This window comes from Seriola dumerili, unplaced genomic scaffold, assembly GCF_002260705.1.
Source record: "Seriola dumerili isolate Sdu_G_001 unplaced genomic scaffold, Sdu_1.0 BDQW01000590.1, whole genome shotgun sequence".
Lineage (NCBI taxonomy): Eukaryota > Metazoa > Chordata > Actinopteri > Carangiformes > Carangidae > Seriola > Seriola dumerili.
The window spans coordinates 278,755-306,647 of record NW_019174845.1 but is presented as its reverse complement, the minus strand read 5'-3'; the positions used below and the strand labels follow the sequence as shown (position 1 = coordinate 306,647).

The 27,893-nt window shown below is 41.9% G+C and overlaps 2 protein-coding genes across 5 annotated transcripts; one reads left to right on the top strand and one right to left on the bottom strand.

The window, feature by feature from the left end:
- Positions 1-99: 99 nt before the first annotated feature.
- LOC111236176 lies at positions 100-4,214 on the top strand. The gene is made up of 6 exons (XM_022764831.1): positions 100-507; positions 604-718; positions 970-1,082; positions 1,764-1,863; positions 2,064-2,182; positions 2,355-4,214. The coding sequence occupies exons 1-6, from the start codon at positions 417-419 to the stop codon at positions 2,462-2,464; spliced, it is 648 nt and encodes a 215-aa protein (XP_022620552.1). The 5' UTR covers positions 100-416; the 3' UTR covers positions 2,465-4,214.
- sec16a (SEC16 homolog A, endoplasmic reticulum export factor) lies at positions 3,999-22,667 on the bottom strand. 4 transcript variants are annotated; one of them, XM_022764829.1, is made up of 32 exons: positions 22,600-22,667; positions 18,575-20,871; positions 17,441-17,968; positions 17,148-17,299; positions 16,797-16,885; positions 16,488-16,611; positions 16,024-16,222; positions 14,285-14,468; positions 14,027-14,169; positions 13,842-13,903; positions 13,238-13,376; positions 12,875-13,117; positions 12,684-12,781; positions 12,473-12,554; positions 12,212-12,329; positions 11,986-12,097; positions 11,762-11,867; positions 11,509-11,649; positions 11,317-11,430; positions 10,757-10,958; positions 10,138-10,598; positions 9,994-10,038; positions 8,759-8,923; positions 8,579-8,665; positions 8,385-8,441; positions 8,127-8,247; positions 7,787-7,924; positions 7,545-7,627; positions 7,242-7,313; positions 6,748-6,807; positions 5,634-5,702; positions 3,999-5,507 (listed from the first exon to the last, which is right to left on the bottom strand). In XM_022764829.1, the coding sequence occupies exons 2-32, from the start codon at positions 20,795-20,797 to the stop codon at positions 5,433-5,435; spliced, it is 6,492 nt and encodes a 2,163-aa protein (XP_022620550.1). In that variant the 5' UTR covers positions 20,798-20,871; positions 22,600-22,667; the 3' UTR covers positions 3,999-5,432. The 4 variants fall into 4 exon arrangements, with proteins under 4 accessions (XP_022620550.1, XP_022620551.1, XP_022620548.1 ...); XM_022764830.1 differs by having other exon boundaries at positions 17,441-17,887; XM_022764827.1 differs by having other exon boundaries at positions 17,441-20,871.
- Positions 22,668-27,893: the final 5,226 nt, after the last annotated feature.

Genomic DNA, 27,893 nt, shown 5'->3' with positions numbered 1-27,893 from the left:
ATGATGCTATACGAAATTTTCATTGCCACTCTATGGAGAACTAGTTATCCTCAAACCCAGCGGAAGAATACGTCCTCACCGCTCTTGGGGAAAGCTTAACGTCATTACTGTGCGCCTGGTGTTTACAGATAGCCGTCAAAAATTCAGCAGGTACCAACTATCCGCTGTTTTAACCCCAAACAGTGGAGAGTTATTTTAGTCTGTAACATGAGTGCATGTCCATGACAAGAACAGCATAAATAAGTTGACCAATGTCGTGAAATTCTGCAGTTTTGGACGTGGTTTTGTATGTTTTGTGGATGAATGCTGGTGTGATTGGAAGATGTAAACACCACAAAGTTGTTACAGGTGAAAATCATCTGGAAAACAAATCAGTTCAAAGCCGTATGAAAGGTTGAAAGCAGTGTCTTAATGTGATGGATGAAGAAGAAGATATGGAGACACTCGGTGAACAACTGTACAGTCGGATTTACCCCAAACACAAAGAGATTGCTGGGAAACTCACAGGTGAGCTGACGTTATAAAACCAGCAAAATCTGTATTGTAATAACACTGAAAATACGATATAAAACCATAGTTGCCAATCTTGCCTGCGTGTTCCAGGTATGTTGCTGGAGCTGCCAGGTCCTGTCCTGAGTCAGATGCTGCAGGACGAGGCCATGCTGACTGCAGCTGTGGAGAAAGCCCTCCGAGCCCTGCAGCTGTCACAGGAGCCAAGGTACGGGAATGGGTAGGACCTGATCTCCTTCCTCCATCACCTTGAACAGGCTGGTGAGAGAGTATGTAGATCCTCATAAGTCCTCATTTCTGAGCCAGATGCATCCCCAGCAGAGGAGTGAGGTAGTCTTAAAATGTAGAAAGCACAGATTATTATACCATTGAACTGTCAAGTGTCTTTCTAAAAAATTACCTACTATAGAACTTGAGTCAACCGCTTTTTTAAATGGTGTATTTTTCACCTCTTTGCAGCAGGGTAACATGTAGGGATGAGGATGATGTGTCTGTATCCTCTGACTCTCTTGGGGAGCAGCTGTTTGAGCTGGTGGATGTCTACAACACTGGATACTCACAGAAAATCACAGGTAAGAAACCCGTCTCTGACTCAATAAACACTGAATGTTATGAGGTTAAATAGGACTAAAACAGCGCTAAACTGTGGATAAAGAAGACGTACTATGAAGTTACCTTCAAAGTAACCCACATACTAATGGTCTTTATTGAGTATATTATATAACTTTTTCTAACACAGTTTTCTCATTTAATTTCAGAAAATAAACACATTTGGTTTTCTAGTTTACTGCTTGAACCAATCCACAGCTGTAACCATGGCAGTGGCATGGCCCTAGAGATGCCAGTGTCGGTCAGTTGGTCGGTCACCACTTTGGTCCAGACTGAAATATCTCAACAACTATTAGATGGAGTGCCATGAAATTTCGTACATTCATTCATGCCCCCCCCCCCCCCCCCAATTGATTGTTAATTTACTTTAGTGATCCTTAAACCTTTCATCTAGCACCACCATCAGGTCAAAATTCCTATATGTCTAATACTAATGGCATTCCCATTAGCCTCAGCTCTACTTTGTCTTTAGTGACAATTAGCAAATGTAAGCTATTGTGACCATGTTGTTGTATTTAGCTCAACACCACTGTGCCTAAATGCAGGCTCACAGAGCTGGCAGCATGGCTGTTATAATTTATATGCAGATTCATATATGAGCAACTAGTGTGTGATATACTGAACGATTCCTTGTTCTACCACAGGAATGCTTCTGGAGCAGCACAAAGAGGCAGTTTTAAACCTTTTTTCAGATCCAAAACTACTAGAGGAACAGGTGAACCTCGCTGTGAAGACACTAAAAGAGTATGTGACTTATCACTGTTCACACAACATACTCATATCTGCACACAAGGGCATAATCACTCATTTATATCCATTTCCTTTTCCATGTAAAAAAAATTGCAATTCAAATCTAGAAAATAATCGATTCAGTAAGAGGAGGGATTAATGAATGAATTACTGTTTAACCTGTTTGCAATAATGATCCTGCTGCTTGACTTCAGGCAGAATGAGGAGACAGACATCAGTGACTCATCCGATGCTGATGACACAGAGAAACTGGGAGAGAAGCTCTTCTCCCTGGTGCAGGAGATGGATCCTCTTCATGCAAATGATATTACAGGTGAGCTGATACTCTGTTGGCATTCCCTGTAAATATAATTGATCTTCCTAGATGTAATGTCTTGGAAGTTTATGATTTTTCTGACTATATAGGCCCATATATGTATAACCAAAGCATAACACGAATGATATTTAATGATGTTTGTACTGCATCGATCTATCTGTCTGTGTAGGTATGCTGCTGGAGATGGATCCAGCTGCTCTCCAACAGCTGCTCAGTGACCATACGATGCTGCAGGTGGCTGTTCAGAAAGCACAAGCAGCACTGGACACTTCGAATTGAACTCTATTGAAGAGGACGACAAACTTTTACACATAGAATAACACATTATTGAATGAATGACTTGTATGAACTCAGATAATATAATGCTGGAACATCATGGCAATACAACTTGCCATGATGGGTCTACGTTTGACTGGACCAACTGTAAATAAGTGAAGAGTCTAGTAAGCCTCTTCCCAGATGAAATGAACTTGATATTGCCACTTTCTAATACTGGTGCTCACTTTGCTAATACACGATTGTCTTTATCAGATAAAAGGACTGAACACAAGTGCCAGGGTGTTTAATAAGAAATATTTATCAGTGTTGCTCCATTTGGGAGCCGAACCTCCACAACAAAACATCAGAATCTTTGTTGTTTGATGAAAATATGTTGGCTGTATGAGAGGGTTTACTTGTATGTTCTTACCTCAGTGTTGCCAACAGTCATGCCAGAGATGACAATGTATTTGTTTGGATTTTGTAACAAACTGTATTCATAATGATGTATCAGTAAGTATGTCAAATGGCTGAATTATCTCCACAACTATTGGATGGACTGCCCTGAAATGTTATGTGGACGTTCATGTTAACCCAGAGGATGAATGTTGACTTTTGACTTTTTCTGTAGCAATGTTTTTCACTTACCCTGTGAAATATCTCAACATCTACTTGTCAGACCGGCACAAAATGGTGTACAGACATTCAAGGTTCCCAAACAACATATTCCAATGACTTGTGCGGATCCCTTCACTTTTAATCTAGTACCATCATCAAGTTCAAATTTCATCTTACTTTATGACCAAACATCTGCAAAACTAATGACATTCCGCTCAGCCTCAGCTGTTCATGTTTTGTGTTAATTAGCAAATGTTAGCATGCTAACACAAAAACTATGATGGTGAACATGCATAAATAAAGTGGGAAATTATTATTATTATTGTTATACATAGACCATTTTACAAAGTCTTGTCAAAAAAAAGCAACTTAGGAAACAGGTTAAAAACTTTTTTTTTTATGCAGTGAACTGAATATTTTTTTAATTGAAAACATTTAGGGTTTTTCAAACGCTGCTGAGCATTAATCTTTTAGAGAAATGGATGTGACTCCAATGTAACACTATGAGAGGCACAAACTGGGGCTAGTAGCTAGCTAACTTGCAAAACATGGTGACCTGTGGTTAGATCACCCCAGTACTTTTACATGACATTTGCATGACTTTCTTAGACGTAAAGTCAAAATGTCACTGTAAATCCCCTCTGTCAACATTTCAACCACTACATGATATCTGACTTTGAAATACACTTCAGCCCAGACCTTTTTTTGGATTTCCTCACAGGTACCATACTAGATTTGCTTTGCTCTGCTTTGATAATGTTCTTAGTATTCATCGGTTATTGATCATAAAGGAGCTATTTGGCATCACACCTGCTGACATTTAGACTTTCCTCAGGTACAGATACCTGCCAAAAGAGATTTAACAAGTTTCTAATGTTTAATGTAATAGTCATTTTATTTTAAAACACGAAGTTCTTTTATGAAACCAGAACACATCTCTTTCATAGTGCTACAGAGCGCAAAAAATACCTTTATTACCATTTTGTTCTTACCTTTTCTATTTACTGTTTATGTCAACAATTTTACAGGAGAAACTCTAAAACACTGGGGAAAACAATTACTTCTCTGAAACAGAAGAGGAACTTTTAAAATCATAACCTGATGTCTACAAAACCATTGAATTAGAAACATTTCGGATGACAAAAGAAAAAAAGAAAAAAAAATCTGAAAATGAAAATTAAAAGGAAGTCGTTAGACTGCAATTAGCTCTCAATTCACAATTTAGATAAAGATTTATTTGTCTGCAGAAGCGGCCAATACAAATGATCAGAATATGAATCCATGTAATTTCTGGTCAGTCATAAATGCATTTTGTCAAAGCTATTCAGAAAAAAATTAATTGCTCTCCACACACTCACACACCTTTTTGCCTACAGCTCATAAATACAATCAATCTGATATACAAATATTTGGATAGATTTATTTTTAGCAACATTTAAAATGCATTTTAATCCTGATTCCTGCTGTTCTGAAGACCACCCCTCGTTTCGTTGATATTGTCAAATTTCTCGGGAGGAGAAACTGAAGCCTAACTTGGACGAAAGACCCTGACACATCTGTAACGTGGAGAGTTGCTGATGGGCAGGAGGACATTTAAATAAATATCTGAAACGAGCAGCATCCTAACACTGCAGACTTCCTCCAGCTCTCAGGTTGTGAAGCCAGTTCGAGTCTCTTTCCTGTGTCATTCAACATCCTTCCTTTACTGGAGGGCGACTGAGGAAAAGCAAACAACACAGCAGACAATGCACTATTGACACAATTCATTCTCACACAAAATGCTATCTCCAGTTGAGTGAAGGACACTGAAGAGCTGCACATACAAGTCCGATATAACAATATGAAATTAAAAAAAAGGTGCCACTTTCTTTCTATCCATCACACATACAATCAATCAATCAATCACACATGGACATTTGGACTTTAGACACAAAGGGAAACCTAAAACAGGACCTAGGATGATCAGTGTTGCATTTGAGTCGAAGCTGGACAGCTTAGAGGATCAACATATTTATTGTACACTAAATTACGCCTACATGGACATCCAGTTTGTGTTTGACTGCATCCATGGATGCGCTTTTATGTGTGTTAAAACCCATTATACAACTGTCGGTTTTCTGTTTGGATGCAGAAATAAGCCCTTCAGGGAGACGCCGTGCCTGTTAAAAATACACCAGTGACAAATTACTGAACTAAAGAAAAAGATGACAGTGGTTAAGCTGTCTGACAAAGACCAACATGGTGAAGACTGTGATTATGCTCTTCGTAGGTGCAGGCAAAAAGAAGTATGTCCATGTGCTTCATTTTCTTCCAGGTAGGATACCACTCTATTCAACAAGTCTGTTCACGCAATCTCGCTGCAAAATGATGTTTACTTCAACACGGGGTACTGGCGCTGACCGCCCAAACGACCAGAGCGGAGTCCACCTCCTGGTGGTGCACTTGTCTGAGAAAAGGAGTGAAAACAACAGCAAGGAAAGACAATTATAAAGTGAAAAAGAAGAAAAATGAGAGGGCCTTTTATAATGTCAGTATACTGGTTCACATTGATTTTTATTTTTTAATGCCATACCTGTGCAAACTGTGCAGGGTTATAAAAGGTGACGCCTCCTGTGGGTGGAGCTCCCTGGGCAGGATGACTCTGAAAGGCACAAACAGAGTTACTACAGTGTGTGCAGTGCTGCTATCCCATTATGTAGAGACGCAGATTCAGCGAGGAGGATGCACTCCCAATGGCACACAATGTTTTGACAACACTATAAAACAGAGGCGAAGGAAAAGTGGAAAAGTAATGGCAAAGAGGACTTGGATCCACAGTGAGGCAGCATTACAAACCACTGTTTCACTTGTTTTAGTAACCATGCAAGCTTTATGATGGGTTAATGAAGCGATGAGCTCCCATGATAACGAGGGAGTCGTCCTGCCAACAGTCTCCAGCATGCTTAACTCTCATGATCTATGACTCTATGACTAAATTTCCTAGCGACCCTCAGGTGAAGTAGATTGTTCACTATAGTCTACATCGCTGCAAGCAGCTCTGTGAACTAAATGCTAACATATTCACAGTGAGAATGCTAACACGCTGATATTTAGCAGGCATGTTAGCTTTTGCTAATTACCACTAAAAGGACAGCTGAGGCTGATGGGAGTGTCACAAACCAAAGACCTGAACATGTACTGTTTATAATAAATTTCATGGCAATCTCTCCAATAGTTGATATTACACTAAGAAATACAAATGTCAACCTCATGGTGGTGCTAAAGAAAAATCAAAGACACTAGGATACGTCCTCTGTTGACCATGAATGTCTGCAGCAAATTTTGTCTCAATCCATGGTGTAGATGTTGAGATGCAAACTTTGACCTGCAGGTGGCGCTAGAGAAAAAGTCATGGGATCACCAAAGTCAGTTGACTTCTAGTGAGGCTATAAATGAGGAGCTTCGTTGTCATCACTGTAGCTCGGAATTTGTTGACCATTTGCCCAATTGTGGTTGTTCATAACAGATAAGAGAGTTAAGTTAGCAATGTTGGAGAAGGCAGGCAGGTGAGCAGGCAGACATCCTGGGTTGGATGGGCAGTGAAGCTTCAGGTGCAAATGGTGAAGCATGCTACTAGTGATGTAATGAGCTGGGTGGGTGAGCAGGCGGGGGTGAGAGTGGACCATTTGAGGTCCAGCTAGAGGTACCTGGTTTAAATGCTGACTCACTTCGCGTGATAAAGAACTCATTGAGCTAGAACGTGAGAGCTTAAGACAGCAGGAGGGAAATAAACAGACAAAATAAAAAAAATAAAAAAATAAAAACACAAACCACAAACCCATGAATTGGATTAGATCTGTTTCTACCATCCACCAGTTCAGAATGAAAATAAATAAACCAGCGTTAAAAAATTATGGTTCTTTAAAAAACAGACATGGACAGAATTAGATTATAAGAGCAAATGGAACAGAAATTTTACATTTTATCAAGGCTGCGCATTTAGCATGATAATGAGGAAAGATTTTAAGTTGACATGCATGCATTCTCATGTTCTTTCATTTCCCTCTATACTTAATATACATTCATACATATAAGCAAACTGCACACACTGGCTGTTAGGTGTCGAGCATCATGTGTCAGGGGTGGCATGATGGTACTGTGGTAGTTACAGGAGCATTTGACAGGAGCAATTTTCTCTTACCTCCCCAGACTGTAAGCCATCAGGCACGGGAGGACCCTCTGGGGCAGGTGGTAACAACGTTGGGTTGAACATCTGAACAGATTAAAGTGCAAAAGAAGAGAATCTGGATGAGGAGAGCATCAGCTTTGTACTTCTTTTCAACTGGCTTAAGTTTCCCCTAATGTCCTTATGACCTCGTGCGATTATGGTTTTTGAGAGCGATGATGAAACTGAGATCAAAGTGCTGATACAAATGTCAAGCTAAAATGCATTTCAAGCATGAGAGCAGCTCTGTGAATAGGTTTTTTTAAACATTAGGTTTACCTGTGGAGCAGCGCTGGTGTTTGGTGAATTCTGCTCCTGATGTCCTCCTTCAATGCCCTCCAGAGGTTGTTGATCATCAGGAGCTACATCAGGGACAGAGAAAAAATACTTCATTACTTCATCTGCAGCCATCAGAGGAACATTGCTTGTGACTATACCGGCACACATATAAACTAAGACAGTTTATTAAAATTTAAAAATTTACATAAATGTATGTATTCATTTTTATAAATGACACAAACCTGAACTAGGCACAAATAGGTTAGTGGGCATGGGCATTGGTGCCAGAGGAGCAAAGATGTCTGCTGGAGCAGGGGCTAATCCACCCGGTTTAGCAGTTCTACTGGGGTTCAGGACATCCACATATCTGCTCCTAGTGCCTGAGAAGACAGAAACACATCAGAGCAGCAAGAAACAAAGCAAACAGCTGGTGTGAACAGTGACTAAACTGATAGACAATTATATTGGTGTTAATGATAATAAGTAATAAGTGGTGTCTCCTTGATTACAGCAATTAAAACTTTCATGGTCATTCATGGCATTTGTGAAGCCAAAAGTCACTTCCAGTAACCCTCATCTCACCTGCCTTCCTGGAGAACATGTTGACAGGAGGACCGCTGCAGGGGGGTGCAGCAGGCCCTCCGGGGCCAGGCATTGGAGCCATCTTGGGGAAACCAGAAGGAGGTGGTGGAGGGGGCTTACTCTAACAGATTATAAGAAAGCCACATATTAGAACTGGTTGGTCGATAAAGGTTTCAGTTTCAGTTGCTCAATTTAGACAAAGCCTGGTTGCTTAAGAATTTGTTTGTCTTGTAGACCAATTTTAAAACCACAACAGACCTCCTCTTCTGGCTCGTTCAAGTCGACCCATTTCTTCTTCTGTTCATCCCACACAATCTGACAATTAAGAACAAAGCACTCTTCTCAGTACTGGTGACATACAGACATAGATGAACAAAACCTGTGCAAATATGTGAAACTGAATACAGAGAAATGCTAAAACAGGACCTGCAAATGTAAAAGCTGTAACTTACAGATTTTGTTGTGTCATCTGGCAAGTGAGCCTCATTCTTCCCCTTCCGAGAAAACAAGTTCACCAAGCCAAAAATAACACCACCACTCTGTGTATATGAGAGAGGAAAATTTGCACTGAAAACTAGTGAACATTGCGGGAGCACTAAGTAAGATCAGAATGCTTATGTGTGACTATGAACCTTTTTCGGGGAGTCTTTCTTGACTTTTTTGGCCTCTTGATTGCGGGGCTGTTCAGGAATTGAAGGCGGAGGTGGAGAGGCCTGCTTCACAGCTGAGTTGCTGCGCTCTCTTCCACCAGAGTGAGTGGAAGACTCAGAGGTTGTACGTGAACGCCGTCCTGGACCCTTTAGACCAGAAAACACTTGTATAATAGACAATAATAGACATACACATCTTTCTTTTGAGCCTCTTATAAAGAGAGCTTGTCCTTGGGGGGCCTTGTCATGGACATGCTTCCTGTATTCGCTTTTCTCCAATCATGCACCAAGGATCTTTTGTCCTTTCCTAACCACTTCACCTTGACCTCAGTGGAAAACATCATGAAGTCAAGGAGAGATGTGAAGGAGAATTTCTAAGGACTTAGGACGACAACCGCAGTGCTTGGGCTACGAAATTATCCGAAAGCAGGTTTGGGGTTGTTTAAAATTTGCTGCTGCAAGGAATTGTGGGACATCATTATCTCTTTTTCTTTCTTAAAGGGTGGTCCACTGTACCCTATGCTAAATGAGATAAGAAAGGAAGCATTGGGGCACCTTTCCTCAGCATTTGGAGAATTCAACCAGCTTATCATAGATGCCACTCAGATACTTCCATGTCACTTCACTCAGTTAGGAACCTTCTGAAGCAAAAAAGACTATTCAATCACAACACATATCATTACTGAACTGAATTCTTGATACTGATTTTGAATTCTTAACTTGCCGGCATGTGCTGATAACTAATCATGCAAACCTTATTCTTTCATTCTACTACTGCTCGTCACTTTGGCAGAATAGATATCCATATTAAACATAGGGCTGTCTTCTTCTAGATTCTCACCATGGTATATAACAGTGTATGGATGGATTATTCCTCTCACTGTTCTTGGGAGAGATGAAATCTTCTTTTACAACACTGTATAGTATAACTTGCAAAATAGTCCAGTGGATTGGTTGGACAGGGTTCCTTGTTTTTTTCTGCATGTGACACAGCATTAAAACGCCCTGCTAAACTGTTTTGAATTTAACAAATTGTAGTGATTGATGGTCATTTAAAATACCATGTATGATTAGCTCTGCAGCACTATATTGAATCCTTTTTTGTTGACACGTGCAAAACAACCTGCTCTACATCAGGTCTGAAAACACGTGCTAATACAAACAACTTATTTAACAGAAGAGCCACCAAAAATTATATAGATAACACATAAACGCACCATATGCATTGAAGACTGTGAAGTAGTCCTTGATCTCCCATGACCCTGCAGCACCAGAAAAAACAATGGCATGAACTTTTATTGTGATTTGTGCAAAAACACAACAGCAACTTTTCTTTGATATTCAGACAGGTGGATACTGACCATGAGTGCCATGTGGTCATAGAGGTCCATCTGAGGCGTGAAGGAGCTTCTGGGTGGGGAGGATGATATTGGCTGAGCTGTCTGCATCTCAGGTGGGACCTGGAGCGGCTGCTCTACTGGCAGCATACGCCCAGGAGAAGGGGGCATGTGCTGAGGCATCTGGTGTGGCGGGTGGTTCATCTGCACAGGTGAATGTGGCATCTGAGGGGGCATATGTGGTGACATTTGGCCCACATGAGGAGGTGGGGGACAAGGCTGCTCATGGGCTCCTGGATACATGTCCGACTGGTCATGTTGAGGCTGGAAGGGAGGAGGGGCAAAGCCAGGATCCTGTGGAGGGTAGCCTGAGATGGGGATCTGGCTTGGTGGTCCACTGGGGGGTACTGGGTAGAACTGGGGTACATCACTGGGGGGTAAAGGCTGAGGTGGGGCCATCCCTTCTTGGAGGATGGAGGTGGGAGCTGAAAGAAAGAAGAGGTCAGACCTGATGCACTGCAACTGGCTCACAGTCATGAGGGGTTAAAAAGGAGGCCACAAGAACACTGTGTCGAACAAACACACAAATACATTTTCACTTACACACACACACACACACACAAATACATTTTCACACACAAACCTGGAGGCATCAGCTGCACTCCCTGTGGTGGAGGCCCGGGCAGTAATGAGCTCATTAGTGGGTTGTCAGGGGTGGGGCCATCCACCTCCAGCGGCATGCTATAAGGTTCAGGTGGACTGGTCTGGTCCAAGTCAGAGCTGGGGCTGCTGCAGTTGAACTGTGTAGGAGTTGTTCTGCCTGCACTGTAGGTTATCGCCCCTGTCTAAAAAAACACAGATTGAAACATTTCTTTCATGGGTACAAATGACCAAGGTTTAAACTACCATAAATGTAAGATTAAATTCCACAATTTCCACATCAAACATTAGTCCAGGTTCTTACATACTGTCATTATTGTTATCATCATCATAAGAATTTGAGTTAACAAACAAAACAAAGGAAGGTTTATACCAAGTTTTTTCTGAGATTTAAAGGGACCAAAAGCTTAATTCTTGGCTAAGAAGTCCAAATATAACACTGGAAAAAAAGTGCTACTAAAACAAATTCCATTCTTTTGAATATCCTTTGTTTTTTACTTAAGCAATACAGTATGACTGCAAATACATTTCCTTCCTCCTCACCCTGATCTGTCCATCCAGCTGTCTGAGGTGAATCAGCCATTCAGGCTCATTGAACAACTCCTGCTCAGGCTTCTCCTTCAGTTGCGGATCGAAGAACCGCAGCTTTTCAGACATCTATCAACAAACAGCAGAAAATGACATTAGTCAGAATGAAAAAAATGATAACATATCTGAAAAAGAGTGGGCACACACCTGTATGATTTGGCTAATGAAAACAGGAGAGTAGTAGGAGGGCTGCACGAGGACAGTCCTAGAGATGACTTCACAGTAGTGGAAGGCCTGAGCACTCAGGCCTGCTTCAGCCAAGCGGCATGCATAGATCAACTTGAACACCTAATGAGAGACAATAAAGAGCAGAGAACAGTGTTATTGTTCTGTAGTATCACCACGATGGACATAATTGTTGATAATTCATTCAGTAATTAGTAAATACAGAAAAACCGACCTGGAAATTGGGCAGTGTGCAGGGCTGGGAGCCCAGAGATTGAGCATACTCATAGGCCTCAGTCCTCTGAATAGCTTCATTGGTCGCAAATTGGTAAAAGGACAAACTGAAGGGAAGAGACAAAGATACGGTTATATATGTGGCATATTTTGTGCAAACTGTAAGGTAAGGTGTAAGGATTTCATCACATTTCAACAATGTGCATGTGCTCATCTGTCTCAAACCTGTGATTGGAGCCAATCAGAACCATCTTGGTGCTCTTCTTAGTGAAAACTCCCAGACCAACTTGGGCCATCAAATAGCAGAAGTGTGCAGCATCAATCAGCCCCTTGGAAGCTGCCACCACACAAAATGAGCACAGACAAAATGTGAGGTATTGTGTTGTAAAGAATAAAAGACCCTTTTTGATTTAATGCAGTGAGTTACTGCCTTTGTTTTATGCAATCCTACCGAGAGTGTCGCCCATGGTGGTGATTGTGCGGGTGTCCAGGTCCAGGGTGTGTGTGAGGTTAGACAGCACCATGGCCAGGTGAGGGCGCCAGTCACCCCACTTCTCCTCTCCACAGCACTACATGAATACAATAAATTACTTAAGTTGCAAAAAAGACATGCAAGACTACACACCTGAAAAGTACCACCTATTAAACTTCAGACTAATCATAAAAAAAAATAATGGAGGGGTTAAAGAGAGAAGACCAAAGCAGTACTTACAGTGGCTGATGCAGGCATCCTCCCAGACATCAGCTGGTACACCGTCTGAAGAGGGTCATTGATGGGCAAACTGTTGGCAAACCTAAGCAACAAAGAAACTATTTAAATGTCACATCTATAAATATGTAAAAAAAAAAAATTTTTTTTAAATCACAGAATAATGGTGGAACTTATTTTATGAGTCACAACCTTAAGATCACTAATACTTTACCTTGTCATGACCCGTGCATGTGTCCTGTTGTCCATCTTACTGGCCAACAGCAGGGCGTGGCCCCAGAGACCTCCCTTCATGGCTGCTTCAAGTGCATCCTATTCCACGGACAAAGCAGAGCCCATTTCAGATTTAACAAGATAAACACTAAATGAAATGACAATAATGCAGTTAAAGAGGGTTTTTCTCACCTTCTTGCGGCCAAACAGCAGCAGCTCCCTGAAGCGCTCCGTTTCCTTGCCAACGTTCTCTGGGACAATCATGAAGGTGTCAGATAGGAGGGAGAGTGGTCCAGATCCTTGCTCTTCCTCAGCATGTGCCAGTGGTTCATTGTTAAAATCAATCAAGTTGGCTTCATTAGGACTCTTGCCCGGTAGCCAAACAGAGCGATGCTCCTTCAGCAGGAGGTCAGCAATGTCTGTGCCTACCACAGTCTTAAGAAAACAAGCAACAAAGAGTATGATGATGAGAAAGTGGTTTCATGCAGGAAAGTCACATTCCTGCTTCTAATTCTCATTCTGACAGATTCCCCAGTTACGTCTGTACAGTCTTACCCCATTCTGTCTACAGAGCAACATAATGAAGTCCCAGAGCAGACGGGCAGAGTCCCTGTCCAAGAGGTTGTTGTCACGGGAACACTCGAGTGCTTTGTTCTGGGAGAATTTTATCACATCCACCTTATGGGTCTCCTCCCTGATGGAGAGAATGCAAGAAGTGAGTGGGGTGGACGGTGTTTATGTTATTGTGAACAAAAACTCATCAAGGCATGGTCCTTCATAATGATGAACTGATGAATGAGCACTGTAGTTTTTTGAGACACTATTTACTCCTGTTTGAGTAATGTTTGCTATAAATTACAATATGCAGCCTTTTTAGGAAAATAAAAAATGAAACTCTATATTCTTGACTAGTTTTCAAATATTTATGTCTTCAGGAAGAACAAATGGGCTTGGCACTAAGAGCAACAGACAGGCTGGGGAAGTCGCAGAGTATTGATAAATGGACTAATGCAATGGACTAATGTTGGTTTTGGTCTTTTCATTTGATTTGTTGACAATAACAAAAATGTAGATTGCCTCATCACTCAAATATCCCATCCCTCAAATGTCAGTGTCTCTAAGCTATTTGTAATGGATAAATAGGGATGAGTACACTTACTTAACCAGAGGTCCAGGGAAGGCTCGTAGTTCTGCCTGATCCGGGGTATCCTGCAGCATGGTCTGCAAACACAAATGTGGTTTGAAACACTACTTCATACAGTCTTAACATTGTGTAGGGGCCTGAAAACGAAACATCCCAGAGCTACACTGAAGATGCTGAAATGTAATCTGTTCAAAATGTACCTCCATGTTGTGGATATCAACAAGTGCAGGCTGTCCAGCTGAGGGGAGATTGGGCAGAACTTGAACCAGATGACCACCAGGTCCAAAGCGAGCACAACGGTGGGGTATGGTAAACTTCTCTGGCGTGGCAGGACGAGGGGGGGCTAGAGGAAAAATAAGAGTCAGACCATGAGTATCTCTCATATTTCTGATAAGGATCATGTTAGCATTTATGTTTAAAAATGCAAACAGCCTTGAAACTGAGAATTGTCCATTTACGTTGCTCAGGGGCGATCCAGGTGCTGTCTGCAGTGTACTCAGATGGATACATGTACTGACTGTAGTTCTGGGAAGCATCAGCTGGGTTTGGGTATTGTCCGTAGGAGTAGTCCACAGCCAGAGTGGACGCTGTGGTGTCATAGACTGCTGACACTAAGTCAGGCTGGCTCCTGTATGCTTGGCTCTGCAGGAAGTGAAGACAAACAGATATAATTATCAAATAGGAAGATATAAAAAACATAAAAGCAATTCCCACATACTGTAGCTTGCACACATTTATCAGCCATTTGTTGATTAAAATACCTTAAACTATTTGGTTTTAGAATCAGCTGCCAGGAGAGTTATTGGGAAATCATCTGTGCAACTCACAACAGAGTAAGTGTGGAGTAAATACTGCAATTCTAATAAGCATTGAGAGTGAGAGTGGCAGGAGGTTAGTGTGAAACATCATTACACACTTGACTCAAGGGTTCACAGAACATCACAACACAGAAACATGTGATGCAGCTGTTATCAGCTATACTACTTTCCTAAACATGAGGAATGCGTCTATAGAGATGACCACCCCTTAATCTGTCATGGAACTGTTATTAATGAAGCAGTTGAGATGCAGGAAGGATCATGGGACTGCTTAAAAGTGTGGCTAATAGTACAGAGTAGATGCTAGAGGGTGTCATGGCAGAGCAACCACAAGTTAGCAACAGTAAAACAGTGAAGAACATCCCTTAGATCAATAGTTTCACATTTTGGAAAACAGACCTATTCACTATTTTGCTATCTCTCAGCAAGAGAGATAGATGTGAGGATCAAAACCACTCTCATTTCTATAAATATGAATATATGAAGCTGTTTCCAGTCTTTATGCTAGGCTAAGCTAAGCAGCCACTGGCTGTAGCTTCATATTTAGCGATTTGATCTTCTCACTCTCTACAAGAAAGTGAATAAGCATATTTCACAAAATGTCAAACTATTCCTTTGTGTGTGAACAGAAATGAACTACCATACAATAAAATAAGGGAAAATTAGAGTGCAGTGTGGGAATGTTAAATACAGTCCCACACTTTTCTTTCCAGGCCATTTCTAACATTTTGAAACCCAACCACAACTCGCAGATGATCCATGTGGTAAACACACTGCCCATAGTATCGGAACCACATAACTCATTTTGATGAGCATTTTATCATGAGTGTCAATATAAATGAAAACCATAATCTTCAGGAAACTGAAATTTAGCAATTTTCATGTGTTAAAATTAGCTTCATGGCAGTGTATACAATTTTGTCTTGATCTTTTCCTGAGAAATCCACAGACCACCCATTATGGCATATAAGGGAACTGTGACAGCACTCTGTATAACTTAGGAAGCAAGACTAACAATAGTGAAAATCAAGCTATAATGAAAGCAAAATGAAGTAAATGAAGAAATACTCTGAAATAAACAGGAAATGGGAAAAACATGTGTCAAGTTCACAGTTAATGCAGATTCAGGAGCTGTGACAGAATTAGACAGCATCACCTGTCCTTTATATACAAGTTTATCAATGTACTGTCAGCCAGGACTGCTGGTGTCAAAGAAGCATGTAGGCAGATATATGGCAGGTGAGGAGCACCATATTATGCCTGAAAGCAGTTGCACCACATGCCATGGTCTAAAACATGTTCACTAGTGGCTCGACCTTGAAGGCCCTGTAATGCTGTAATAATGTAGGTAATAACACCTACGGAAAAAAATGATTTACCTGTTGTGACCGTGAGCTGAAACTGCTTCGTCTGCTGTGGTGGCTCTGAGAACTGTGCACACTGTGTGCCGACTGCTCACTGTGGACGCTGCGTCGGTCAAACTCGTCGCCGTACATTTCTCCACGCCGATGGTAGTCGTCATCAAAACTGGGATCATAACCAGGATAGTACCGCCACTGGTCCTCATAGCCATCTTTCCTATGAGTGGAGTATCCAGTGTTTATAAAGAAAAACAGCACTCGATTTTTTTCTTAAACAAGACTAAAAGTATCTAACATTAATCACACATACATAACGACAGGAAATAATAGCACATAAATGACAAGAATAACAGCACATATAAATAACTACAGCAATACTTTCTTATACAACTCTACAGTACCTACTAACAAATGTACATTTATGTCATAGAAAACAATTTCACTGACATGTACTACTAAGACTGGTGGATTTCTCTGCATACCTGGCAGGATACATATGATGATTATAGTAGTTGTCTCTGCCTCTGTAGCTCTCATCGTAATTAGCCCAGTAGGACTGATCATAATATCCTCTGTATCGAGGGTCATACTGTCCATAGTTGTATGCTTCCAACAGAAAATATGGAGAGAAGGAGAGACAGATACAAATCAAAAGAATTTTATATACACAAAGAATTATATGTTTAGTGAACAAATAATTTTACAACAAATTCAGTGAAGGAGCAGGGGAAGAAAATGTGCTCCGGTCCACACTAGTAAGTGAACACAGCTTTCAACTCTATGGTTCATACCTCTGTAATCATAGTTCTTGGAGTAATCTGCATAATAGTCACTATAGGCACTTCGGTTTGCTCTGTGGTAATCTTCAGGATAGCCTTGTCTGTTGGAGAAAGTAAACAAAAGGTGAGATTTATCGGTCATGTATGAAAACATACTGAATGTTGCCTCTGCCAAACAAAGCCAAACACACCTAACCCTAACCCTAACCATGGGGATTACCTAATTCTCAATATTCTCTTAATTAATTAAGAAACTTAAAATCAGCATAAGCAAATTAATGACTGAAATGAAGTCATTGTGACTTTATATGTGGTACAGCCGATGTAAATGAAGATGAACTATTGAGAAACAGTTTTACTGACCTGGATGAAGGCCTGTCAGAGTATTGACTGGCTCTAGAGCTGGGTCGCTCTGGCTGAGGCTCTCTGTACTGGTAGTTTGGATCACGATAAGCTGGGGTCTGCCCATCATATCTGCCATACCAAGGATCTGCTCGGCTCCTGTATGCCCCATCCTGAAAGATAAAAGCATCAATAAATGTGTTAATTTTTTTACATTTCATGGCATTTCGCAAATGAAGTACATCTTTACATAAAAGTGTCAGATGAATACATTCACAAGATAACATAGGAAAAAAAAAAGACTTTCATCATACTTGATAGAATTGCTGTGCTCTAGGATCCCCAGGTGGAGGTGGGTACTGGCCAGGAGGATAAGATGCCCTGTTATCCGGGTATTCTCCATAATTACCGTAATAGCCACTATACATCTGTCCTGGTACTGGGGGAGGGGGCCCATAGCCTTGCTGGCTACCTGCAGAGGAGGGTGGTCGAGGTGGCTCTGTAGGAGCTGGCTGGGAAGACCCTGCAGGTACTGGTCCTCGAGGCCCTGGGGGGTAAGCAGCAGCTGAAGGAGGAGTGCTCGCTGCAGCAGGCCCCTGCGCTGGAGCTGGATATTGGCCATGGGATGGTTGTGCTCCACTCATCAGAGCAGGAGGAGCATCACCTTGTCCCTGCAGTGCAGCCAGAGGGTCTGATGCCTTGGGAGGTTCCGTTGGTGGTGGCTGGGGATTTGCAGCTGCTTGGGAAGGAGCTGGCAGTACCTGTGGGGTAGATGAAGAGGCTGGGGTCTGAACAGGGGCATTCCCTTCCATTCTTACCCCCTGCTGAGCATCTTTGGTGACCTGTAGGTAAAATCCATTACTCGATTGTGGAGACTCGTGCAGAGAAGAAGGATGGCCAGATGCTTGGTTTTGAGTTTGTGATTGGTGCATAGAAAAATCAAGCAGTTCATAATTTGATGGTTGATTATGATTAGGAACAGTAGCAGTCATGAGAGAAGCCTGTGGATTAGGTTGGAGAACAGAGTGGCTGTCTCCACCCACTGATTGGCCCCTTGAAAGAGGAGGGCGGACTGGCTGAGGCTGAGGCGGAGCTGTGATTTCTGACGTTGCCACCTCTGTGTTGTCTCGGGTCAGATTGAGTGGACCCTGGTTAGAGGCTGAAGAACTGAAGCTTATTGGTCCAGTGGCAAACGGTGGACTTATATTAGAGGCTACTGAAGGTGAGTGGGAGGTACTGGCACCCTGTCCCTGTGCGAATGATGTCACAGGTGGGGTAGTTTCCCTAAGGCTACTTTGACTGGCTGCTTGGACAGGGGTACTGGGGTGAATCACATTGTAATTTGACACAGGCGGGGCAATCAAAACAGGCTGGTGGAGCGAATCAGACACCAGGAGAGACGCATATCCCATATTGGCTTGAGCATCTGTTGGCTCTGCCTCACTCACCTTTGGTGGGTTCTCTAGGTTCTCTGAGTGCTGCTGTGGCGTTGGCTGGACTCTCTGGGAGGGCTGGAGGTCCAGTGGGCCATCCTCTGGAGGTTGAATAACATCAGCACTAGGCTCTCGTAAAGGGGCAAGAACTGTTGGGGCAGCAGGGGCTAGGAGGATGTTAGTGCCCAAGCTAGTAGGATCATTCTGAGCCCACAAAGTAGTGGCAGGGCTCTCACAGGGCCGACTGGCCCCGTGAGCACGGGATGAAGGTCGAGAGTGAGAATGAACCACTGGGTGTGCCAGGTGAGGTACACCTCCTCCAGCCCCAGCAGGCAAGGGGTGTCCTTGACCATATATATTTTCCATATTATCTGGTGGCTGCTCCAGGTTGCCAGGTGTAGAATCTGCACCCTCTTCTGCTACAATTTTAGCCACATCAACTTCAACAGGACGCACCCCAACCCCATGTGAGCGAACAGGTTCAAAAGAGCTGTTAGCACTTGCCTGAAAGATACCAGTTGGTTTGGGAGGGCTAGGTGTGGGAGGCCACATCTGCTCCAGTGAGCTCTGTCGAGCACCCATATCTCCAGCTGGGGACGTGTCAATCTGCTCAAAGTAACCGCCAGTGGCAGCAGACAGGTTACCATCATCAGTAAGGCGAGGGCTTTCTTGCTGAATAAAGGTACCCACTACTCCCTGGTGCCGACGAGTGCCAGTTCCACTTCCATGGCTCATATTGCTATAGTTGGATGACACACTGGCAGATCTCATTGGTCTTGGAACAGAATCTGGTGTCTCTAGGTTTGGCCCGGTTTCAAACTGGTCTACTCCATGGGCTGCTGCAGTAGCAGCAGGGCTGCCATGGGCTTCACTGGGTAATACTTCCTGGTTCGGGACACACTCCAAATTCTCTACATGGTCGTAATGGGAATCAGGGGGCTTCTGGGTATTTCCTTGTAGTGATGCATGATTGCCATCATTCAGGTACGGTGCGTGTGAATGATCTTGAAGAGAAGCTCCTTGATAATCCAAAGGGGCATCTGCATGGCCACTGTGGATTTGTGGGTTGTGGTGATGCTGAAAGGAAGCAGGAATACCATTCACTGCCTTATTTCTGCCTCCAACAAGTGTTTCCTCATTTTCCACATCATTGTCTTTGAAGAACATTGAGAGTGTACCAGACTCCTGAGAGTATGGAACAGGGGCAGGGGCAGGCGCAGAGCTGGACGCATGTTGAGCTCCAACAGAGTCTGACTGGGGCTGAGGATGTCCCAGGCCAGTCCCCATTTGGTGGTAGCCTGAATCCTGTGGAGATGGGTTGAACCAAGAGTCCTGGGGGGCAGAGCTCTGGCTAAAGTAGCTCTGAGTTTGGAAGTGGGAATTATGCTGCTGGGGTGCATTTGGGTCAGGCCATTGAGAACTAGGGGCCTTTACAGGGTTCTGAGGGGGGAGAGGAGCCTGGACCTGGAGGTGTCCAGGTTGCGTTGGAGGGGTGGGTGTGTTATGATGGGGCGATGGGGTGTGGGAGGGGTACATCTGGGTCTGTGGAGGTATATTGAAAGGTTGTGGTAGAGGATCACTAGTAGGCTGGAAGTAGTTCTGAACTGATGGAGGGCGACTTCCATGATCAGGAGCCCACTGCGAAGAAGAAGTGGTGGGAGGAACTGGCTGGAATGGTCCAGGCTGAGGATGTGGCTGTCCTTGAAATTCCTGGTTAAAAGGTGTATGACTAGGTGTTGGGGTTGAGGAGACAGGTGGTAGCTCTGTGGCCATGGATGGTGTCTGTTCTCTTGAATTAAAATAACCCTGCTCAGTATGAGAGGATGCATATCCTGCGGGACCTGGAACTGGGAAAACACCAGGGGATGCTGCACTGTTAGGGTTGAACAATGTCACCCCTGGCACAGAGGATGGTGGAGGACCAGGAGGAGCAGCTGGGACATCCTCCTGTGAGTGTGGTTGTGGAGGCAGCCCTCCACCAGCCTGAGAGTACATGGTGTTAGGTGGGGCTTGCATGGGTGGAGGGTTGCTGTTCGGTATTGTTGGGAGACCACCTGCAGCCATAGGGGGAGGAGCCCTAACAAAAGCAAAAGGGTCTGTCATGGGTTGGGTAGCGGATGGCATTGTGGCAGTAGCTGCTGCTGGATGCTTGTGAGGCCTGGTCCTGCGGAACATATTGGGCCCAGAAGGAGGAGGGCCAGAGGCTCCTGGAGGTCCAGTCCGCGGAGGGGGCTGCATGGCTGCAGAGCTAACAGGTCCGAGGACCAGGTCACTCTAGTAGATGTCACTGAAGAGAATGAAGTCAGGCGAAGCTGGGAAAAGAAACAGAAAGAGGGAGTGGTTGACAAAATGTACACATGCCTCTTTGATGGACTTTACCACACCTTTATTTGTGTAGTAGTCTATGATCCTACTTAAACGAGAGGTACAACGTGGCAATTTCTACATGAGCTCTCAGATGTTGTTGGAGATAAATATTACAGTACTTATAGTGCTATACTGAGCAGAACACAATTGACCAATTGTGATAAATGCCAACTTTGATTACATGACACACTGATTGAAATGGTTTTACTTTCAAAGCTTACTGCTTATCTCACTCAAGCAGGATCTGCAGGATATAAACAGATATAAATATTTCTGTAATTCTACAAAGGAAAAGATGTTAAAAAAAAAAAAACAAACAAAAAAACACAAACTTGTCACATATGAGAGGAGAATATCACTCAAATGAAAGTAGATGTTTTTTGTAAAAACTGCAATATCACATTAAGTTAATAACACTGAAACAGGTGCAGAATATTAGCAGGAAGATCATTTTAAAGTTAGTGAGGAAAATGAGAAATTCTTAACTACTTATTAGAAAAGTACCTGCTTTAGATCAGAGACAGCTGTTGCCAGGATGTAATTTTGAATGTGTTGGAGTCTAGAAACTATTGACAAGACTGCAAGGTGCAATTGTAATAATAGGTGTTTCATGTATTTTGTAAGGATAAGAACAGTTAATCTGCTAAAGGTAAAGGAAATGCTGATCTTATGACTGAACTTCTCTAAACGGGAACTCGTTGGTGTAACAATTAGCTTAAATAAGTTCTGCAGCTAACGTGTGCAGCTGTATTGTTTTTGTTGGTAACAGTTATTGGTGAGACTTTAATAAAGAAGCCACAAGTACAAAACATAAGAAGGTCAGACAGCTGACTGTGTCCTAATGAGATTATTTATGTTAACTATCAAACACAGGCACTGTGGATCTGTCAGTGGGAAGTTCAGGAGAGCCAACACTGATTGACACTGAACATTTGACATGTTAGAAAGGGAGGTCAATAACAGACCGAACTAGCAGGCAATTAGTCTTGGTCAGATGGGCTCTCCCAAAGTGATCCCGGATCTTTTCAAACGCCTTGAGTTATAATTTCACCATGAACCGTTACAAGCCCTTCAGCTAATGTTAGCGCCGCCGATGTGACAACTTACCGACAGTCAACATGAAACGCCATCGACTTCTGCTCATTATCCGACACTTGCTGAAATCTAATCGGTGGCTAGCTCTGTTTGGTCTGGGCCGACTTTGAGTTAACGTTACACATTAAGCTGCCTACGAGGAAAGGTCCAGAGTGCTCGGCTCAACAGCTAACGGCAACGCTACACTGCTCTGTCCTAAACGCCAGACCCAGCAAAACACTGACATCCAAAGTCGCCTGTTTTGTCCCGAAACCGTGACTTCCAGAGACTGTCCGATAACGAACGATGTATCCTTTTCATACACATTCAACACCGACACGGGCACACGCCGAGCAGTTACGGGTCGCTAGCCACTCGTCGAGCATAATTTAACAGGTTCACTGCCTGGTCAGCTAGCATTAGCACTGCTGCTTAGTTAGCACTGCTGGCTAACTAGCCTAAGCTAACTACAGGGGTAACAGTTTCAGGTCGGTATCAGACACCAGATTAAAACAGCCAGAGTAAAACATTGTTAATTGTGGTATATATTTACTCTTACCCGATGACGGAAATGTGTACAAATATAAATAAATTCTTACAAATGTGCAGGAGAGTGAGTCTGACACACCGCCACCATCTTCAATGGCAACACATCCTACTAGGCTACGTGTACAAGCTGCGTCACGGGCCAAACAACGATTGCGTCTTCACAGGGCGGGGCTTGTTAAAGGGTCCAGTCCAGTCTGTGTATTTATCTTGATCAATTTGCATCCAAGAATTGATGGATTTAAATCAATGATTTACACTCAACAAGCACTCAGTAAATGACTTATTGTTTAGATCCTTTGATCCTATGTCTACATGCTATGCACCCTAATTTAATGTGTATATCTGACTTCCTAACAGATCAGGATGTGCTCAAATCTTATACAGGAAAATATGAAGAGTAACATTGTGTTAAATTTAAACTGGCCTGACACAGTTAAAACTGTTCCTGTTTTGCAGCACAGAATGAAATTGATCACATTACAAACAAAACAGAAACAATCAACAGAAACACCACAACAATTAAAAACAGAGACTCCTACGCAGTCACTTCACAGGACGACATTTGAGTGGAGACAGTAAAATGGTGTATATGAGTTGAATCAGTAGTTGCAAGTGTGTCCTTCCATCAGGTTGTGCTTATATGCCTGTTTAACACTAAACATGGTTTGAAATGTGAAAATATAGAGGTTACTGCTCTAATGTCATATGGAACCTCATTCGTGATTTTGGAATAAATGCATGAGAAATTGATCTAGTGATACATTCGCTGTCTTGTGTTGTGTCTGTGTTGAGGTTAGGTTGAGTTATTGTTTTGGATCTGAAAGTAAAATTTGATGCCTATATTATTCGTGTAGTTCTGAATGTGAAAGTGCAGTACAGTGGTGAGTCCTAGGGGGAAGGTTGCCATGGATTTTATAATGCCTGTTGTATACTGTGGTCTTGCTATTGGTTCAGTGATTTCCTTTGTGGTGAGGGGCCAGACCGGAAGACAAGAGGATAGTGTTGTTGAAAGAATCGCATGAAGATATGTGTCCAAGACAGTGAATGTGAAATATGGTATGATCTTATTAAAAACATACAATTTCTATTTCAATACACTTATTTGTAAGTTGTTATTACTTTTCAGAGTAAGATTACTACATCTTCATCAGGGCCTGTATACATTTTCAGAGAAATGGTCTTTAACTTAATAATATTCCTAAACTTTGATTTATAAATCAAAAAATATTCTTTTATGTTTATACAGAATGCCCCCCTCAAGCACTGAATCAGCCAATAGCAGGCCTGCATCACACCTGTTATTGCAGCTTCATGCACACTACCTATCATTCATTATATCCAACAAAACGAAGCATACAAAAGGGACCTATGTCCCCTTGTAGTTAATGTTGATAGCATACCATTTTTATTATATTACCCATAACAATGTTAAGGATATATTAACCATCTATGGAGGCAGCTAATATATAATAAATATTAATGCAGGATTTTTTTCATGTAACATGAGGAAAAATTACAGGAATATCCATGACTAATATTCACTCTGGCTCTGACTTTGTGTTTTCTGTCTTGCAAAGTCCTGTGATGCTGCCATCTGCTGGTCACTGACTGTAGGCGTCATCTGGAGATATTTTAAATGATTCTGGCAACAGCAATCATAGCAGTAGCATTTCCACTCATAGCTCCACCCATTACCCAAACAATTTAGCAATTACTTAAATCAGCAAAACATGCTGATAAAATTTTGACAATATTACGGTTATTATGACATATTTTCTCAATACTACATACAGTTATTTAGTTTTTAGAAGACTATTTTTTGTTGCAACAACATATGACTTTATATTCTTATCAGCAAACATTCTTGTTATTTCACAAAACACAAAACTTTCCTCATTATCACATGATAAGTTGGCTGTTATAGCGAGAAACTTCCATATAAGGTTACAGTAAAAAGAGACAATAAAGAGATTGTACCTGACATCCGTTAGACATTGGTTTTTGAATATTCTCCTTAAGAAGGAGAAAAATACTTAAAGAAAAGAAAAAAAACTTTCTTTAACTAACTTGAACTGGTGCAAAAATGCAGATTTTGTTTGTATGCATCAAATCTTTTTTTTAATGTTTAGTGATGATAAATAGAATGCTCCACCTTTGTAACACATTATCTAACTTTGTATGCAACCACTAATCTCTCACTGTGGGCAGCCTACATGAGGCCTTGAGCTATGTGACACACAGTGGGTGTATATAATCTATTTCTACTAATTCAATAAAAGTCATCCTGTTTTTTCAAAGGTAATGGAAAAGTCCACCTTGACAAGCTGTGGTCAAGTAGCGTAAATGAAAGAAAGCACACACTCTCAGTGCAGAGTTCAAACACCCACAGTAAACGTACATCTATGTCTTGTTCACACGCCTCCTTTTCTTCTACTTTTGCTCAGACTTGTCAACCGAAACCTGCCCTCCCACTAGACTGTGTCTGGAGACTACGGGCCACAGGGCAGGTTGGAACAGACCTTCACGTTTTGCACCTAAAATCCCCTGGCTTGTGCTCTTGGTGCAGAAATTACTAATCCTGAGCTAATGTACAGTATATGCAGATAATGAAGACAGTTGTAATAATATACATGGTGGTATCATTTTTGACAAATACTTAACATTAATTAACACATAAAATGTCTTCATATCTACTTACACCTACTATTATAAGCATTTATCAAATGTTTGTACAGTGCTTATAAATGCTAAATTGGGTGGTTAAACTCGGGATGTAGTGCTGGGACTGAAGTTGACGTTTTTACATGCAGGTTTAGTATGCACATACTCTTTGTCACACAGACCAACCACAGTTAACAACATCTGCACCCTCAGCTGTAGATGCACACCACAACCACACACGTCATGTTTCATCTTCCCCTTGCTCAATTTGCAAGAGACAATTTTGTTTTCATTTTAAGAGCAGCGACAAAGAATGAAAATGTGGAATTTAGACCTAGTTATTTCAGTTAGAATATATAAAAAAAAATACAAGTTACGTGTTTGTATGAATGGCTAGCAATGAGTATAACTAGTATCAAAATGTTTAATTGTAGAATTACCCCATTTTAAATTAATTCAGAATTCTTAAGATATCCACATTGATTCTCAGGTTTGATATTTATGTGAAAAGTAGAAGCTGTATCTCAGAAAGAGAAAGCATTCTGCAAAAGTTATCACTTCAGTAAAATTGTCCTTGGCCAATCAACAGCATCTGTGGCCTGCATCATTTCCCAGGGGTGGACAGTGTTTGTCGTCAGAGACTCTGTAAACCCGATCATTAAGGTCATGTTTACAGGAAAGCCTGGAGAGTGGTTAATGTTTGGTTAACCACTATCCAAACTCCTGTTAAGCCCCTGAATGTCAACCTGAGCCCTGTGGTTTTGTTAATGGCACACGGTCTCAGAACAATAGAGTGAGTTCATCCTGCTGAGGCACGTATGTTTGGTCTCAGCAGTCAAACTTGGCAGGTGTGTGATGTCTGAGATAAGAACCCAGAATAGACAAATCATTTTTTGAATAGTCAGAAAAGGAAATAACAGATATTGAGAACCATCTTAGTCTTTGCCTTACTTAATCTCCCTTTCTCTCTCTCTCTCTCTCTCTCTCTCTCACTCACTCACTCACTCACTCACCCCCCCCCCCACCCCCCCACCCACACACACACACACACACACACTTGTGGTTAATAGAGTGATAGAAAAGATTGTATGGGCAGGTGTGGGCAGGGTTTTACACCACAGGATGCAAAGATTAGCATGATGTACAAAATCTCCTATCAGAGAATCTCTGTCATCCCTTCATAATAAACCAGTGTTCAAGTTTGAGATTTGGGTGCTTGCATGAGAAACCCACCAACGTCACGGTGCTGCTTTATATCTCATCTTATTTGCACAGATGCAGTCTCTCACAGTTAGGCCTAAAATGTCTTATGGTGGTTAAAAATCGTACTTACTTACAGTACATAAATGTAATTTAGATATGATATAACTGGATTAATGCTGTTTATTAATGTGTAAACAGCATTTTAAGTGAGGTCACACTGGAGGTCATTTCAATCACTTAATATACCTTTAGAGAGTCGAATCTATAACAATTCATTGTGTTTTATAAAATATTCACAAGTTTTGTCTTGTCAAAGTGACAGCTTTCCTCTCATGAGAACTTGGGGTTGCTTTTGTGTGATTTTCCTATGCTTGATTAATTTAACTAGAAATATTGACTCATACCCTTTGAGTTTTAGTCCTCTTAAAAAAATGAAAAACTGCAGCTGAAATCAAAGGTAGAGGGATTGGTCTTTTCCTCAGTATACATTTTTACTTGTAAGTTTGTGTCACCAATAGACATTGGCTCCATTTGAGGAAGCCAGTGAGCCAGTAGGCACGAAGCCACGGCTGGGCCTGCCACACCTAAATAGTATGCAGTCGTAGTTGAAGTACTTAAAAACACTTGTGTTTCTGCTGTGAAAAAGGACTATTCCACATAAAAAGGATGTTGTTAATGAACCAAGAGAAACAATGAGCCAGCAAGCCAGGCTGGGCTCCCTCTCATTCTCTTGAAAACACCACCAGATGGGGGCGTTGTTGCTCAGATGATCAATCATGAGACAATGCTGAATTCAACTGACTTGCCTGGAGGTACAGATGAAAAGTAACTAATAAAATTACACATATTAAACGTACTGATTCAGAATTACTTTTGACTTTCACAAGGAACTATTTAATTTTATATTTTTAAGAGAAAGAAGTTCAGATATGAAATGATTTTGTTTATTTGATCCAGCAGTTCCTGTTTTCTTTTTTGGTGTGTGTGAGTGTGTGCTTTATTGAATGTGTATGTTAGTGAAAAGCAGTAGTGGGAGCAAAATTAAATGACAGATTGAAGGGCACTTACTAGATTACTCTAGCAGTCCTGTATCACATTCAACCATCAATTAGGACTAGATGCAATTATTGCATTACAAAATTAGGGATAATTTTGTTTTCGCGTTGAGTAAAGCGAGAGTTATGGGAGGAGACGATGGAGGTAGAAAGTAATGTTTTTACAAGTGGAAGATGGATTGTTTTACAAGCAGCAGAGGGAGAGACTGAGGGTAGGAGGGAAAGGCAGAGCGGAGGAGTGTAGACGTCACATCTGTTCCTGCCACTCCCTAGGGGGCCTGGGAGCATGGGAACCTTCAGCAGCTCCAATGGTTGCAACAGGCTTCAAAAAGTGCAGTTCATTTATCAATTTAAAAGGTAAATGAAGCTATACATGGGTCTGACTGTGTCGTATCTGGGGGGTAAAAGATGGATGCTTAGCAGAG

Bases quoted from the DNA above. Each gene is read 5' to 3' on its own strand.
- LOC111236176 (XM_022764831.1), top strand. From the start codon at position 417: ATGGATGAAGAAGAAGATATGGAGACACTCGGTGAACAACTGTACAGT. The intron at 719-969 runs GTACGGGAATGG...ACCTCTTTGCAG, and splicing joins CAGCTGTCACAGGAGCCAAG to CAGGGTAACATGTAGGGATG. The intron at 1,083-1,763 runs GTAAGAAACCCG...GTTCTACCACAG, and splicing joins ATACTCACAGAAAATCACAG to GAATGCTTCTGGAGCAGCAC.
- sec16a (XM_022764827.1), bottom strand. From the start codon at position 20,797: ATGCAGCCCCCTCCGCGGACTGGACCTCCAGGAGCCTCTGGCCCTCCT. The intron at 6,808-7,241 runs GTAAGAGAAAAT...TGCTGTCTTAAG, and splicing joins ATGGCTTACAGTCTGGGGAG to CTCTCACGTTCTAGCTCAAT. The intron at 5,508-5,633 runs GTATGGCATTAA...TCCTTTTCTCAG, and splicing joins ACCCTGCACAGTTTGCACAG to ACAAGTGCACCACCAGGAGG.